This window comes from Hypomesus nipponensis, chromosome 11, assembly GCF_054491055.1.
Source record: "Hypomesus nipponensis isolate SF chromosome 11, ASM5449105v1, whole genome shotgun sequence".
Taxonomy (NCBI): domain Eukaryota; kingdom Metazoa; phylum Chordata; class Actinopteri; order Osmeriformes; family Osmeridae; genus Hypomesus; species Hypomesus nipponensis.
The window spans coordinates 5,954,511-5,972,864 of NC_140371.1; the positions used below are offsets into that span (position 1 = coordinate 5,954,511).

At 40.9% G+C, this 18,354-nt stretch overlaps 1 protein-coding gene across 9 annotated transcripts in view; it reads left to right on the forward strand.

Annotated features, from left to right (window-relative positions):
* The window catches only part of mcph1 (microcephalin 1), a 77,422-nt gene that overhangs the window by 32,682 nt on the left and 26,386 nt on the right, over positions 1-18,354 (forward strand). Inside the window, exons 1-9 of one of the 9 annotated variants that reach the window (XM_084708797.1) lie at positions 11,395-11,895; positions 12,671-12,745; positions 12,989-13,080; positions 13,221-13,339; positions 13,600-13,684; positions 15,674-15,785; positions 15,879-16,010; positions 16,280-16,366; positions 16,458-17,570. In XM_084708797.1, the coding sequence (XP_084564923.1) occupies positions 12,703-12,745; positions 12,989-13,080; positions 13,221-13,339; positions 13,600-13,684; positions 15,674-15,785; positions 15,879-16,010; positions 16,280-16,366; positions 16,458-17,570 (1,783 nt within the window). In that variant the 5' untranslated portion in view covers positions 11,395-11,895; positions 12,671-12,702. The other 8 variants (XM_084708799.1, XM_084708798.1, XM_084708801.1 and 5 more) reach the window with 8 other exon arrangements.

An 18,354-nucleotide genomic window follows, 5' to 3' on the forward strand; every position in this document is an offset into this window, starting at 1 on the left:
TATGTTCCAGTTGATTTGTTATGTTCCAGGGCAGAAGTTTGAATGTTTTGAGAACAGTTATGGACTGTCGGAAGAGGTGATAACAATGCTGTTTCATTTATGTGACTTGATGAAGTATTACTTGGGAATTGCATTAAAGCTTCATGTTTAGTTTTTGAGAAACTTGGTTATACTACAGAAAATTGATATTAATTTGAGAAGAAACAGAAATTGATAACATATAATGAGATTTCAGGATTTGTGCCCAAGTGATGTCTTATCATGCAAAGGTTGTAAAAGAGTTAGCAGCAGGCTGGAAAGAAATGTCTGTTGATCGTAAGTTCTGACTGCTCTGTAGGAGATCACCTTCGGGGGAGGGGGAGAAGCTTTTGCCACCTATAAAATGGAGATAAGGTTGACTGGGGGAGTACATTTGGAGACAAAATCTGGGGTGACTTAAGGGTTAAACAGGGTTTTGTTTGGGTAACTGAGGTTTATGACTCCCTGACCTGGAGAGAAATGCTTATCACCTAACCTGGAGAGGAAGAGCACAATCAGGGCCTGTCTTAGAAAAACCTGACTGACAGTGTACTGAATGTTTGATGGTTTTAGAGATGACCATATTGACAACAAGTAGGCATGCTCTTATATCCTGAAAATTTCTGTATTGATTTCTTTGTTGCAATCTTTGTTTCAATTTGATTTTGTGTGGTTAAGGAGATCTGAGATGAGGTCCAACTCATCAGACGTCAAATTACCATTCTGCTGCGTGATGACGGGTTTTACCCAATACCATGGGCTTCCCTCATGTCCAAGCATTCACACTACTAGACTATAATGCTGTGTAGTCTTATTGAATTTTACACATTTTTGATTTTTATGGATTATTATTTTTATGGATTTTTATTTTATTGACTGTGTGTAGGCGTGGTTTTGGAATAAGACATTTTATTCAGGATAAACAGGAGGGATATGTTGGGAAAATTGAAGATGTAGCACATTTATCCTGTATAAGAATGATTCTGTGTTCAGCATTCCTTTGTGTGTAGAGAGAGGCCTACCCCCAAATCTGAACTTTGGGGAACACGAGGCATATGTAAACAAGGTGACCTGGGCTGACCACTCTCTCTTACTAGAGAGGCCATAAAAGATGTCTGGCCTTATCTGTGTTGGGTGAATCATGTGGTCAAGCTTACAGGGGTCAAAAGGCACACACACTCAAACACGCACGCACACACTCCTGCGCCAGGTCTATGCAAGGAGCCAATGAAGAAGAGCAATGGAACATTTGCATGCCTTTGTCTTAACCAATGACTGTAAAGAGCGGTTCTGCTTAAATAGCTAGCTAGCACAACATGCTAGCGGACAAACTTTGTATTGCGATCAGACTTTGTCTCCTTGCTGGCAAGCATTAAACTATTGTACTTTCTTTGAATCCGACGACTCTGTGCATTACTTGAGAAATTATCCTAACAATTGGCCCCCCTTGAACTTTTTGACCTTTTGCCACATTTCAGGCTTCAAACATAAAGATATAAAAAAGATTTTTTTAAAAAATTTTTATCAACAACAAGTGGGACACAATCATGAAGTGGAATGAAATTTATTGGATATTTCAAACTTTTTTAACAAATCAAAAACTGAAATTGGGCATGCAAAAGTATTTGGCCCCCTTAACTTCATACTTTGTAGTGCCACCTTTTGCTGCAATTACAGCTTTTTTTTTGCCCATTCCTCCTTGCAAAACAGCTCAAGCTCAGTGAGGTTGGATGGCGAGCGTTTGTGAACAGCAGTTTACAGTTCTTTCCACAGATTCTCGATTGGATTCAGGTCTGGACTTTGACTTGGCCATTCTAACACCTGGATATGTTTGTGAACCATTTCATGGTAGATTTTGCTTTATGTTTTGGATCATTGTCTTGTTGGAAGACAAATCTCCGTCCCAGTCTCAGGTCTTTTGCAGACTCTATCAGGTTTTCTTCCAGAATGGTCCTGTATTTGGCTCCATCCATCTTCCCATCAATTTTAACCATCTTCCCTGTCCCTGCTGAAGAAAAGCAGGCCCAAACCATGATGCTGCCACCACCATGTTTGACAATGGGGATGGTGTGTTCAGGGTGATGAGCTGTGTTTCTTATACGCCAAACATAACGTTTTGCATTGTTGCCAAAAAGTTTGATTTTGGATTAATCTGACCAGAGCACCTTCTTCCACATGTTTGCTGTGTCTCCCAGGTGGCTTGTTTACTTTAAACAACACTTTTTATGGATATCTTTAAGAAATGTCTTCTTGCCACTCTTCCATAAAGGCCAGATTTGTGTAGTATACGACTGATTGTTGTCCTATGGATAGAGTCTCCCACCTCAAGTGTAGATCTCTGCAGTTCATCCAGAGTGATCATGGGCTTCTTGGCTGCATCTCTGATCAGTCTTCTCCTTGTATGAGCTGAAAGTTTCGAGGGACGGCCGGGTCTTCGTAGATTTGCAGTGGTCTGATACTCCTTCCATTTCAATATTATCACTTGCACAGTGCTCCTTGGGATGTTTGAAGCTTGGGAAATCTTTTTGTATCCAAATCCGGCTTTAAACTTCTCCACAACAGTATCTCAGACCTGCCTGGTTTGTTCCTTGTTCTTCATGATGCTCTCTGCGCTCTAAACAGACCTCTGAGACTATCACAGAGCAGGTGCATTTATACAGAGACTTGATTACACAGAAGTGGATTCTATTTATCATCATTAGTCATTTAGGTCAACATTGGATAATTCAGAGATCCTCACTGAACTTCTGGAGTGTGTTTGCTGCACTGAAAGTAAAGGGGCTGAATACTTTTGCACGCCCAATTTTTCCGTTTTTGATTAACAGTTTGAAATATCCAATAAATTTCGTTCCACTTCATGATTGTGTCCCACTTGTTGTTGATTTTTTCACCCAAAAAAATCATTTTTATATCTTTGTTTGAAGCCTGAAATGTGGCAAAAGGTCAAAAAGTTCAAGGGGGGCCAATACTTTCGCAAGGCACTGTAGCTAGCGCAACATGCTAGCAGACAAACTTGTAAGCACAATGGCTCCTTGTGGGCCGGCCGCAAGCAATAAAGCTTTCTTAAACGTGTTCACCGACTGACTGTGCAATGCTTGATAGATTAATATTTCTGACACTAAGTCCAAAGGGGTCGGCACAGTGTCAGTCGTGTGGGCGTAAAGGTCACTTTAAGGCAGAATGTCCAGGTCAGCAGGTTAGTAAGACATATATGAGCTTTTCACCAGAGTCTTTGGAAGCTCATCAGAGGGAAGTTGAGATAGTAAAACCTAGTGACCAAGAGCTCACTATATGTGTTTTTATTGGAGACAGGCCTTGTGTTGCTCTATTAGACTCATGGAGTAACCGTACTTTTGTCAGACAGGATTGTCTCCCCAAGGACGTCATCTTCAGTGATAAAGTGGAAGCTGTTGTAGATTATCCCTTAGGCAATATCACTATACAAGTTGGGCAAGCTGTACGGCCTGTTAGTGGGGGTAATATGTATGCTTCCCTATCAAGTGGTGTTGGGTAGGCATCTGTCCATTCTTAGGGAGTTGATGGTTCAGGAAGAGGATAAGGACTTTAATGTTTCATGTGAGGGTAGGATGGCAGTCACCAGATCCATACACACCAAGCAGTGCTTGGAGCCAGATGTAGAATGGGGTGTATTACCTTTTGCAGAGGGAGATGTCCCATATGTGGAGGGAGCAAGACAGGATGTTGCCACAAAGAGCAGAGTTCTGAGGAGACAGGATAAGGTGAGGGGAACGAAGTGAGTGGAGCTGGTTACAGAGCCAGAATGTGATGATTTAGTGATCATACCTGGGGATGTAGCAGAGCTTCAAAAGCAGGACCCCTCTCTAGCAGCCCTGTTTTCAAAGTGTGTTCCTGAGTCAACAGAGCTCACAGACTTGGTCAGAGAAGTGTTTCTTTTGAAGGGGGAGCAACTGTATCGTTGTAGCAGGTTTGGAGACCAGTTGGTTGTTCCTGTTCCTTGTTTGAGGCCCATAGCTATACAACTGGTGCATTCAGTGCCTTGGGAAGGTCATTTAGGTCAACAAAAAACGTTCTCTAGGATGTTGACCTTTACTGGCCACAGCAGTTTGCTGACACAGTTCAGTTTTGCAGGTCATGTTCGCAGTGCCAGTTAACAGCCCCAGGGAGGAAGGGGGATAGGGCTCCACTTATACCCATGCCAGTCATAGATACCCCTTTCTCACGTATAGCCATGGATATTGTGGGCCCACTGGAGAGGAGCAGTGCAGGTCATAGATATATTTGGATAGTGTGGGAGAGGAGACGGCTGTCAACGCGGCAAGTGATCCAGGGAGTGACAATGGTCAGATAACTGAAGCAGCTCGACTTTCGCTGCTCAACGCCATTCCCGTGTGGGATCATGCGATGAAACTGATAAACCCGCAGTTCACTGTTCTAGGCCTACATTAGGTAACAGGCGCATAAATAGAGCTATAATCAAGCAACGTAAATGGAATAACTGTCAATGACTAAACTTATTTGGGATGGTAGGAGCAAACCCGAAGGACTCTTAGGTGGTCATATAAACATTAGAAGTATTATCTCTAAATGTGTACAAGTTCAGCATCTTTTACACAAGTCAAATATCGATTATTTAGCGATGTCAGAATCATGGTTACATGAAAATTCATCCAATGCAGCCATAACTGTGCCTGGTTTCAGCATTTTTAGAAATTATCGAAAACATGGTAAAGGTGGTGGTGTTTTGTGTTATATTAAGGAATCAATTAGCTGCAATTAAATATTATTCACAAACTGTGATTTGGAGTGTCTAGGTCTTAATATGGTTCTATCTCCGGAAATGTCTTTCATCCTAATTTTATTATACCGGCCCCCCTCAGCAACTGTTAGTTTTTATGATAAATTCATTGAAATTCATTCATTGATTCAACAAAGAGATAATAATCTGTGGTGACATCGATACCAACTGGGTAGACAAATCCTCAAGAAAATGTCTTAAACAGGTTACTGACAGCTTTAATCTAACTCAACTGGTTGATGGACCAACCCGTATTACTAATACTTCCTCCACCCAGATAGATTTTATTTTTAGCAACAGACCAGACAGAATAACAAAGTTGTATAATCTTATCACTGGACTGTCTAATCACAATTTGATCCTAATGTCAAGAAAAGTGAATGGTGTTAAGCGTTCCATTAATGGTCCGACTCAAACTTTCATGAGGATACCAAAGAACAAAAAGGAAGATTTCAAGAATGCTATCCAGAAGATTAGTTGGGATGAGATACTTGTTTCAAATGATGTGAGCTTTACTAGCCAATGCTTTACTGAAAATATATAAGATTTCTCAATGGAGTCTTTTTATATTTGATTTTATTATTTTATTGAAAGGATCAAGTCCCTTATGGATAGAGGAGGAGTTGTGGGTGCAGTATTTCTGGATCTTCGGAAAGCGTTGACACTGTCAACCACAACATACTTCAGTCTAAGTGTGATCAGTTTAACTTTTCTTCTTCTACATTCATCTGGTTCAAATCATATTTATCAACTCGAACTCAGTGTGTTAAAATAAAATATGTATTATCCAACTTCAAAAATCTGTCTACAGGTGTTCCCCAAGGTTCAATCCTGGGTCCACTTCTTTTCAGTCTTTATATTAACGATTTACAATCAGTTTGCCAAGACTGAGGTTCTGATGTACGCAGACGACACTGTGATCTTTGGGTGGGGTAAGAATAATGTACAGGTCACTGCTAGGCTTACAAAGGTCATGGTTAATGTGTCTGACTGGTTAAACAAATGTTGCCTTCAGCTCAACAATTCCAAAACCGTTGCTATGTTTTATTCTAAAACCAGCAAGTCTCACACTGAACCCGATGTGTTTATTTCTGATCAAAGAATCAACATTGTGAAGGAATAGAAATATGTTGGTATCTTGATTGATAATCAACTTACTTTTAACATAAAACATGTAAAACGTAAACATGTAAAACGTAAACATGTAAAATGCAAACATTTAAAATTCACCTTAGCCAACTTTAGGCATCTCAGAAATTACATGTCCACCAAGGCTGCTAAAATGTACATGTTCTCGTTGATTTTAATCTCATATTAACTACTGCTTACCCACCTGGTCTACTGCCAACTCCACTACCCTTAAACCAGTAATGTCTCTTTTCAAACAGGCTCTCAAAATACTTGACAAAAAACCTAAGTCACGCCATCACTGTTCAGTCCTCCATAAATACAGACTTTTAAGTTGGGACAACATGATCAAATTCAAGAACTGTTGTTTAATGTTCAAAATCCGGTTTATACTGGCCCACCCACCACTATGCAGCCTAGTCAAGTTTAGAACACCAGCAACCAGTGGTACTCGAGGGGCAGCAAGAGGAGACTGTTATTCCCTTAAAAAAAAGTGTATTTGGACAGTCGGTTTTCTCAATTAGGTCAGCCCGGGAATGGAACCATTTCCCTCAAAACATTAGAGAATCAACCTCATCCAACTGTTTACAAGTAATCTCAAAACATGGTTGATAAATAACCAAAAATGTGATCACTAGTGAGTTAGCAGTAGAACTTGTATATTGGGATTGTATTTTATTTTATTGTTTATTTTTATTTTATTTTTGTATTTATTGTCAATGTTATGTTTTATATACGTTAATGCCTTTTTTAGGTTGTATAGCCTTTTTCCCTGCCAATGGAAATTAGCCTTTTGGCTATAATTGGGTGCATTTACATTTTAATGTTTATGAATGTACACTGTCCCTCTTGATCAAATAAACAAAGTACAAAGTGTGATTATGCTACAAGATATCCGGAGGCATTCCCCCTAAGAAAGGTCAAGGCTCGCCAGATTGTAGACTGTTTGACAGGGGCGTCTTGTCCATAAGGGCAATTGGGGCGACGTACTGCCTAGTGTGACGCCACGAGAGGCTACACAGCCCTCAGCGGGACAGCTCAAAATAGTGAGAGGACACCGGGGTCGAACAAAAACAAGGGGTTTATTAAAGATCCTCAGAATTAACAAAAATAATCAGACCAGCTAGCTAAAAGCAGAATTCCCATATCTCTTGAAAGAAGCCCTGCTTGACTTTTTTTGGTGTAAAACTTTTGGTGTATAATTAATATTGTTGGTTTTGACTTATATGTTGCCCCCTTCTTTATGTTGTTACAGGACATATCATGTGTCCTGTTAAGCTATTTTATATACAACATTTTGGTAATGTGAATAATGAACAAGTGGGACAATTTATTTTGGAGCCACCTCACTTTTTCTTTTGAAGGCTCATGGATGCAACTTTCTTCCATAGCTTGCCACCTGTAACTTATGTAGCTACTGGACAAAAAAGTATTGTTGCATGAGTTAATCAGCTCACAACAAATAGATACAATTGTCCTGCTTAAGGTACTTACCAAGTGGGTCGCCTTAATCATTATCAAAAAAACTGCCCCCCCCTCCGTCTCCGTCATCTACCGCTTGTCCGGGGATCGGGTCGCGGGGGCAACGACCTAAGCAGGGAGGCCCAGGCTTCCCTCTCCCCGGCCACTTCCACCACCTCTTCCTGGGGGACCCCGAGGCGTTCCCAGGCCAGCCGAGTGACATAGTCCCTCCAGCGTGTCCTGGGTCTTCCCCGGGGCCTCTTCCCAGTGGGACGTGCCCGGAACACCTCACCAGGGAGGCGTCCAGGAGGCATCCTAATCAGATGCCCGAGCCACCCCAGCTGGCTCCTCTCGACGCGGAGGAGCAGCGGTTCTACTCTGAGCCCCTCCCGGATGACCGAGCTTCTCACCCTATCTCTAAGGGAGAGCCCGGACACCCTGCGGAGAAAGCTCATTTCGGCTGCTTGTATTCGCGATCTCGTTCTTTCGGTCACTACCCATAGTTCGTGACCATAGGTGAGGGTAGGAACGTAGATCGACTGGTAAATAGAGAGCTTCGCCTTTCGACTCAGCTCCTTCTTCACCACGACGGACCGATGCAGAGCCCGCATCACTGCGGACGCCGCACCGATCCGCCTGTCGACCTCGCGCTCCATTCTTCCCTCACTCGTGAACAAGACCCCGAGATACTTGAACTCCTCCACTTGGTTCAGGATCTCCTCCCCGACCCGGAGATGGCACTCCACCCTTTTCCGGTCGATAACCATGGCCTCAGATTTGGAGGTGCTGATTCGCATCCCAGCCGCTTCACATTCGGTTGCGAACCGCTCCAGTGAGAGCTGAAGGTCACGGCCCGATGAAGCCAACAGGACCACATCATCTGCAAAAAGCAGCGACCCGATCCTGAGGTCACCAAACCGGACCCCCTCAACACCCTGGCTGCGCCTAGAAATCCTGTCCATCCTGCCCCCCCCTGAAAAAAGAATTCAGGAGCCGCCACTACTGTTTGATACAAATGTTCTCCAGGGTTGGGATCCCCAGGAATTTATTACGGACCAGGGTTCTAATTTCACTTCTACTTTCTTGAGGGAGATCTACAAAATGCTTGGAATCAGAGGAATCAAGACCAGTCCTTATCACCCACCGACGGATGGCCTTGTGGAACTTTTTAACAAAACTCTCAAGTCAATGCTGAGGAAGTTTGTGGAAGACTCGGGGGTGGATTGGGATCAATGGCTTTCATTTTTACTTCTTGCTTACAGAGAGGTGCCGCAGGCCTCTACAGGTTTTTCTCCATTTCATCTCCTGTATGGTCATGCAGTACGGGGTCCACTGAATGTGCTAAAGGAGGCATGGGAGGGACCAGAACCAGGAGACCAATGCAGTGCCCTTGCATATGTATTGAAAATCATCCAACATGACATACGCCTGCAATGTCCCAACCAACCACCACCAGGGACACCACCTCCAAGATCCCAGCTAAGCTGTTGCCAGCTGTGAAGCAAGGACGTGAGGCTGCTTTTGTGGACTTACAAGACTGTATGTGTAGGGAGCCTGTGTTGCAGTGTCCTGACTTCACTTATTCCTTTACCGTGCAGACGGATGCGTCTGGGGTAGGCCTCTGGGCTCTGTTGCTGCAGGGCGAGGGGGTCAATCAAAGGCCAGTGCAGTACATTAGCCGCAAGCTCTTCCTTAGGGAAACAAAGTATTCTACCGTTGAGAAAGAAGCCTTGGCAGTGAAATGGGTGCTGGACACTTTGAGGTATTACCTGTTGGGGCATGAATTTCTGTTGAAGACGGATCATTGGGCATTGCAGTGGATCAGCAGGATGAAGGATTCCAGTCTTGTGTCTCGTGTTGGAGTTTCATTCAGCTATCCCAGTTCTTCGCACTACTGTTTTATGTTATTTTTTTCCCGTCTGTTACAGGCACTTTGGTTTTCCCGGCTTAGTCGCCGAGGTGTTTTTAGTTTTGGTTTTGCCCTGATCGCTTTTCCAATAAAACCTTGGTTTGCATTCAACTGCCTCTGACTCCTTGGAACGCTATCTGAAACTTGTGGCATCAATCATCTTGTTGCTCCCAAATTCCAGTTGGTCTATGCCTAGAACCAGTTTGTTGAACAAACCCGCTGATGAACAAAATTTCTGCAAGACAAACTGATTTGCTAGTGAATATAAGTATACTTAAAAATACTGGAGTAGAAATAAGGTTAGAGCCTTAGTGATGTACATTTCCTGGAGAGAGCTGTGATGTGTGTCTTTTCATCAAAGGTTGATGAAATGAGAGAATTGGTGGTATTTCACCTCAGGGTGATTAGGCTGACATGCCATTAGCACGGACCGAGTTGGTGACCGATGTGTCAGAAGAAATGGAACCACTCACAGTGACATCGCCGGAGGGGCCAGATCAGAGGAACGTAAACAATGTATTGTATGTATGAGTGTTTGAGGATGGATGGGGAAAGTTAGGTGAGTAGAATATGTATTCCTATGGGGGTGGGGGTGAGTATATTACAGTAATCAAACACCCTCTCTCTACTTTGATAGGCAATGGAACCAAATAAGTGCATTGGTGTTGTTTAATCAAAACATTTTACAGTGCTGCAGTATAGTTTTGATTTCAAGTAGCCCATTTATAACAATGAAAAGATAAAATAAGATCATACATTTTTTTCCCAGAAGGAACCTTATCTTGGACACCACATGCAGAACAAAATGTCCATCTACACTATAGTAAACACCTCTACAGACCACATCAATTAATATTCTTGTTTTGGGTTGGGTGCATGCACTGTGGTGAAGTGTGTTCTGTGAGGAACAGTCAATCCTAAGTGAAGATATGGTCTCCTCAACCCTGCCCCTCATAACAGGAGACTAGTGGAGAAGTGAAAACTGCAGCGAGCCCTGAATCCCCAGGGATGCAGCATTAAGGGAGCTAAAAATAGGTGTTTTTCTGTGTGTGTACATGTGTGAGTGTGTCTGTGTTACTCTACCGGCATGTTTGTGTGTATGTGCACTTGCATGCATGCGTGTGTGTGTGTGTACCTCATGCCTCTCCTCAGGCTTTGGTTCGAGACACCAATTTTGATGACTGTGTGACAGTATGCTGCTGGTAACTCCCCCATGATAATCTTCCTGAATATTAAAAGGTCACCATCTCTAAATGCCACTGGAAATGTATAAAAGGCTATTCCTGGATTTATTATTTAAATGTAAAAGAATAACTGTTAATTATGTGTCAGCACATAAAATATTAACTTACATTTAGTCATTTAGCAGACACTCTTATCCAGAGCAACTTATCGTAAGTACAGGGACATTCCCCCCCTGAGGCAAGTAGGGTGAAGTGCCTTACCCATGGACACAACGTCATTTGGCACAGCGGAAATCGAACCAGCAACATTTTGATTACTAGCCCAATTCCCTAACCACTCAGCCACCTGACTCCCTGCGTTTCTACATACATAAACAATTTGAATCCATGTTATACTATAGGTCAGGTTGAAGATTTCATGAACTTAAGTTAACAAGTGACAATGGAGTGATCAGAACAAGAACAATGGATGCTATTTAATGTTCAGGAAGATATACTTGTGGTTCTACAAAGTTCTACATACAATGCATAATATTCAGTTTAATTATCTGTCAGAAACTGTTGTTCCGTTTGAAAAAATTAGACAACATTGGATTAGGTGCAGAGAACTTCACTGAGAATGTCTAATATAGGGTTTCCTTAAACAGGCTCTTGCCATTTTTTTGAGTGAAATTCCCAGTAATGATGTGTAATCGTATTTCAGTGTGTCTCCACTTGTCGGCCATGTGGGGTAATGCAAATCTGCTATGAGGTCACTGTTGGGTTTAGTAGGTTAGTGTGGGCCATGGGCTTGTTTGTTTCTTGTGGTGATCATTTAAGACAATTCACAAAAAGTTAATAGCTCTCACTGTTAAACCCAGAATTGTACACATGGCTGTATCAGTGACTAAGGGTAGTAAACTATAAACCAAAAACTGATGTGATTTGAGTAAGAATGGACTCGTGAGATTGAAAAAATTATGAATCCCAGAATGCAATGGGCGATACATGAAACGCAAGCGCGCAACAAGTTGTAGATGTTAGCTAGCTGGCAATGTAAAGATTTTGTCAGTGTAAGGTAGTCTATCTCATAAACTATGTTCGCTACAATTTACTTCTTAGCATCTATAGTTCAGATAATAGTTTTGTGATTTCGAGCGACGAAGTACCCTTGTTATTTCCCTTAATTATTTAGCCTAATAACTACTATATTGCTTGAGCCTGTGCTAACCACATAGGCTCACTTCGACTAGCCCATTAAGCTAGCCGGCAAGTGATTATTTAAAAAACAAGTTAGCGTTAACTAAGTTACTCGGGGTACACGGCGGTGCAGCCCTTTTGCTGGCTAAACGCAGTCATATAAAATTGTGACTTTGTGGACGTTGAGCGGTCAGTGGATTCCGTGAAATTGTGTAAAGATGTATGCAAGGTCCTTGATGGTTCGTAAATTAGAGCCTGTAGAAGTTCTACAATTAGCATATATTAACTACAGTCGTATATAGTAATAATGTATCTTGACTTCAGATTTATGTTAATACTCTGCTGCTATCAGCCTAGATAGCTTGGAAGTTTAAAGCGTCAGTCGGAAGTTTAGACTAACTTTGTTGATGAATTAAGTAAACCATAGCCCAGCTACCTAGCATCACCATTAGAGCCCAAACAAATCGATCAATCTAGTTGTTTGCTAGCTATCCATTTGCAATGTTTATGCTAATCTGCTACTACAACTAGACTACATATATCGGGTACGCCACAGATGGACAGTAACTTTTAAAAATACAATTGACAAGTAAGCAGTCATAGATCAGATTAGTTATAACTTTATTCATCCTCGAATAGTTCTTAAAGAAATAACGAGAGCAAGATATTTCGTTCGAATTGAAATAGATATTTTGTAAAATAATATATTTTGTTATTACATGATTAGCCTAGTGCTATAAATTATTGTAGTAGTTACTACTACAATAATTTATACTAGATATGTCTAGTAAAGGCAAGAAAGCAACCAGTCAAATGGTTATACAGTACTCAAAAACTGACGTTTACATTCTGTCATAACAGGATAGTTCTAGGGAACTAGTAGTAGTAGTAGTTGATTAGAAAAGCAAAACTTGTTGAGTTAGCGTGTGTTGATAACCAGTGTGTCACATGCTGAACATTTTCTTCGGACAAGCTTACTAATGGGTTTAATACTTTTTTATGTTTGGAGTGTAGGTGACGTCCAGAGAAACAACAAGTGGCTAATCATGACCACTAACGTTGACTGTATCCCTACTGCTATATTGAAAGGTAATTGCTGGCTAGCTGTCTAACAATGAGTTTGATTCTGTTTGCAGTATTGTAAGGGTTGTAGACGAGTGGGTGAGCTTCTGGCAGTCATGTTTGTGTACAAAATTATATATCTAGATCTCAGTCCAAGGTTCAGCCACCAACAGAAATATACATATTAAATATACATATTAAAGATAAATATGGTTTTAATAGATGGAAATTACAGACTTGGGTTAACCAGAGATTTACTTTTGCCTACAGATGTTGTCGCCTATGTTGATGTGTGGTCATCCAGTAAAACGGAGAACTACTCTAAACCTTTTATCGAGCTGTTGCAGGAAATGGGAGCAGAAGTGAGACTAGAGCATGCACACACATGCGTGCATACACACACACACATGTACACATACTCACTCACACACTCCCTCTACCGTTTTACTTCCTTCATATACATGCTTACTCACACAAAATCACTCTCCTTGTGTGATAACAGGTCACAAAAAGATTCAACAAACAAGTTACGCACGTAGTCTTTAAAAATGGCCATCAAGCCACATGGAACAGAGCCAAGAAAACTGGTGTAAGGTTGGTGTCTGTGCTCTGGGTGGAAAGGTAAGGCTATTATCCCAAAAGAATGATCTACAAATCATTACACTTACAATTTACCATTTATAAGTAGACACTTCTACGCTAGCCAAATTAAGGGTGGCTGGATTATGAATTTAACTTTTCTGTCAATCATTTCTACATCAGCAGAAGTGGGTTTCTGCTCAGTTTAATTGCTTACAATTACTGTATCTGCCACAAGATGGCACCGATAGTCTAACAGTTTGTGGTTCACTGATTTGCGTATCTGGAATCAATTGTGTAAGGTGTAAAGATGAAGGTGAACAGGTGGATGAAGAGTTGTGCCCTGCATTAAATGAGGAAGTCAATCCTGCCTTCAAGAAAAGAACCGTAAGTATTTAAGACTATTGCAACGTTAAGTGTTTAGATTTAGTTGATATTATTGATCAGGGATTGTGTTGCCCAAAAATACACATTTTCACGTGAAAATACACGTTATCTGAAAATTACCATAATTTTCGGATTATAACAGGGTATCCGCGGGGTCTTAAAAAGTATTAAAAGTTGATAAATCCATTTAGGGAAAATTAAGGCCCTCAAAAGGTATTAAAAAGTCTTAATCCCGATTTTACAAGGTATTACATTTTGTTCACGCTTTGTCCAAAGAGTTTGACTCCAAAAAGAATGCATGAATATATTTATTTTCCTCATGACGATTATAAACAACGACGTGCTCGGTCAGCGAGTCATGTATTTTGCAAAATGCACGGTTTGGTGATGTGTCGCCCTCCACATGTTGCGAAACAAACTCCGAAGTGGGGAAATGTAAAAGTTGGAGAAGGATTAGTTTATACAATGGCTGAAGCCTGTCCCTGAAAACAGGCTTACTGTACATATTGTAAAAAGAAGATAAGCATAGCTTCAATGGGCATCAACGCTGTCAAGGCCGCCATTGGCCGCAGATAGCAGCCGCAGCTGTCCATTGCCAGTTTCTGTGCTCCACCAGCGACACCACCACCCAACAAAACAGCTGAACTTGTCAAAACAGCTACGACAGCGACCTCTGCCCCATCGTCTGCCGACATCAGGGTGACTAAGGGTGGCACATCAACGATGCGCGCAGAGGTTACCTGGTGTCTTAATACTGCGGTGAATCACAGCTCACTGAACTCAAACATTTAAATATTTCTATAAACCTTGCCTTTTGTTCTTTAATTTATTATTTTGAGCTTTGTTTCTTCCGACCTTATCTGAGTTCTGTTGTATGGTTGTGCTCTATAGATTTATTTGCAAACTACAACTGTTTATCAAGTTTAAGGTTTTTTGCAGATTAGAACTTGAAGTGGCGATGAGGTCTTAAAATATTTTGAGAAGGTCTTCAAAAAGTCTTAAAAAGGTATTGAAATTAACTTCAGGATTCCTGCATATACCCTGTATAAGGCGCACCTGAATATAAGCCGCAGCAGCTAAATTGAATGATGTGTACATATATAAGCCGCACTGGACTATAAGCCGCAGGTGTTTTAATGTTTAATTACCATATGTAAGAGTTTGTGCACAGAAGGGATTGTCGGGAAAGAGATGGCTGCTTGAGGAAGCTCCCATTTATTAACATTTCAACAAACAAGTTGCATATTTGCATAACGTATTCAAGTGTTACCATTTAGTGCAATAGTAGTTACAGAACACATACTGTACTGTGTAAACTGTACGTATCACATAGCGTTTCAGACACACAAACTTTTAAACTTTCAAACTTAAACGGTGCGCTCCCAGCACACACCGTGTAAGGGGCCCCATTATTGTCCACTCTAAATCTCCAACATTCTGGGCCCCATTATCGTCCACAACCGTTTCTTCCGTTAATTTCTTAAAGAAGATATGCTGCAGCAACGAAAGAAAGTAACTTATCGATAAGTACACATTTTATATTGCTGCACACCAAATTACAGCTTCTTACTTTGAGATTTGAGTATCTAAATGTGCTCTCAAACCGTATGTGTAGCATCTGCCTTCTGCAGCGTCAAACTGACATTTCTCCATTGAAAATGGTTGGGTGGACGATAATGGGAACCCCTGGCTAACTGCTAAAATCAGGAAAGTAACATTTCTAGGCATATCCTGATTGGATTTCAAAACCGAAATGTTATAATATAGGTGTGTATCTATATGTTAAAGTACAATGCTGTGACATAACGTTTTTAATTGGTATTATAACGACATTTTGGTAACATTTCTAACAAGCGTTGAGAGCTAGGTGGACGATAATGGAACATCTTAGAGAAAAGGTGCGGCTTATACTCCGAAAATTACGGTAATATGTTGATTCTAAAGCCAAAATTGTTCAGCCGACTATTTCTTTTATTTTATTTTATGCAGCATCGTTGCATGCAGCCTAGAGAGACACCCGAGAAGACCCCTGATGGTGACAAACGCATGAAGAAAAAGCTAGACAAGATGATGAAAGACCTGGTGCCTGCCAAGCCTCTCAGTAAGAAACCTTTTTTTTTACTTTAGGTGACTCCTTCACATAAATATTGACATGCATTTGTGTTACCTCAATTCAGATGGTCTTTGTCCTTAGTTACAGACGTGTCTCCTTTCATCATTGATGAAGATAATGGGATAGTTTACAGCCCCACTTTAAAAAGGTCGGACTCAATGGCACAGCGTCTGAAAGTGATGAAAGAGAAGAGAGAAAAACTTTCACCCACAGGTTTGTTTTATAACAACTGCATGATGTACGGTATATCCGGATTGATCTATGACTATAAACCAATACAATAGCTGAACATGACACAATAAGTTGAAGAATTATATTATTTATTTAATTATATGTTCTACAGGATTAGATATTTTACATATTGAAACAGATTAATATTAACACATTTCACTACACCACTATCAGTGCATGAACAGCTATTCTAAAGCTTGAAGAACTGTGTTACTGGCCTTATTGTCATTTGATTTCATTATTTATTTCAGCTTCACAGTTGGTAGAGTCAGAATTATCCTCTGACTGGAAACCTTCTCTTGGTAGTACACCCACATGTACTTTCCTTCAGGTGCTTGGTACGGAATTACTGGTCAAATCAAAACAGAATTACTTATACTACTTACATTTACTGTATTCTCCTAACAGTGTTATTGTCACTGCTTGCAGATAATGAATCATATGATGACTTCAGCTCATCTTCTGGTGCTCTGGTGAGATCTGGCAAGAAACAAAAGACACAACAGAAATGCTGGCAGTCACCTTGCAGTGACGTCTCACCAAAACAGAAATCGTCCATTTATTCTCTTCCTGGTTTGTCAGATGAAGTTAAAGAGTGTAAAGAGAGTAGAAAGCCAAGGAAAACGTCAGTCAAAATTGTTCCCGTCAAGGTAGACATGATTTTTGGTTCCCCTGTGAATTGCAGTCCAAAGGGGAGGCATAATGGACAATCAGTGTTAGAATCTGACAGCCCGGGAAACGGAAAACATGGATGTTCATCTAGCGCATCTAAAGAACTGATAAGTACTTTTTCAAACAGTAAAAGAACAAAGTCCAATGCAAACAAAGAACTTGATAGTGAAAGTATTCCTAGTTTCTCAGCAACATCCACATTCACACTGGAGAGTGGATTGCCTCTAAACATGTCTGGGGACATTTTCCGTCCGTTACTAAAAGGGGGTGAACAAAGATCCAAGCGTACCCGACCTTCTGTTTCTGCCATAGCACAATCCTCTGCAGATCTTGTTGACTCTCCAAGTACTGTTCACACCTCTACCGAGGAGGAGCAGGATGTTTTTGATGATTTCTTCTCTCCAGCTAACCACCCCCTGAGGCAACGCAAAGAACCCCTTTCACGCTGCTTGTCCTTAGGGACCATGGTCCAGATCCCCTTTAACCTTGAGTCGAGCCCTGGGAAGAGGAAGAAACGTAGGACTGTATCTGCCGGGTCAACGTTGACCCAGGTGAAAAGGAGGAAACAAGATGAGAAGCTGGATACAAACAAACACTTCTGTCAGCCTGCTAATGTCAGCAGTGTCTTAGATCAACAAATGCCTCTTAGCAAAGCTGCAAAGTGGATTCTAACCTCTACAGACCATAATAATATAACAACATTGGCTAAAAAACAAATTAGACAGAGCTCATTATCATTCGCTCAGATTACTGAATCATCTACTGGATCTGTTACGACCAAGCCTTCATTGTGTCCTGCTACTTCAAAAACCTGTGTAACTATGGCTGGAGAAGACTTGGAAGAACACAGAAGTCCAGACCATCTGGAAAGTATGTGAAAACAAAGCCTGTTGTCAAGATTTGTTTTAATCACAATTGGTACTAAATCTAATTCTTCTAATTAATAAAAGCCCATTCTTTAAATCTGGGTTTTTATCTTGAAATAGGTGTAAGACCCGCCACTATTGGGTTAGACTGGAGTACTGTTTGATATGATAGCAGGGAATACATTTGTTGATGCCCCCAGGGACTACAGTGACATGCATATGTTTATAAAAAATGTATGGCAATCTCGATCTGACCTAAGTCAGTGTATTCAGGGTGTGAAAGATATGTACAAGGATAGCCAGTAACTTTAAATGCTAGATGATACAGTACATTTATAAAAATAGTACAAAAAAAAACAATCATAAGAATGAAATAAATAAATACGAAATACGACTTCATTGTAGCAAATTGTAAAGTCAGTTTAAGTGATGGACAGTAAGCCTACAAGCACATGGAAGCTTGTATATTACACAAAACTCCCAGTGACTAGTTTATTTAACAACCAACCATAAACACTCAACTATGTGACTAACCCTCAGAGGGTGTGGGCCAGACATTTTGAAGATATAGGATTCCCTCCCCTCATATCAGCATTATGAATGAAGATGCAATGTATGGGAGTACATGGCCAGTGAATTGGATACACCTTAATTCAGTCCTACATAAGGAATGCGACTCAGCATTTGTTTAATCTCTATCTACCATGTAAATTTATGGCATATTTAAAGTGAATTGAGGTAATCAGCATGTTACTTTAAATTTGCTTTTAAGTCTTAATTGTATGCCA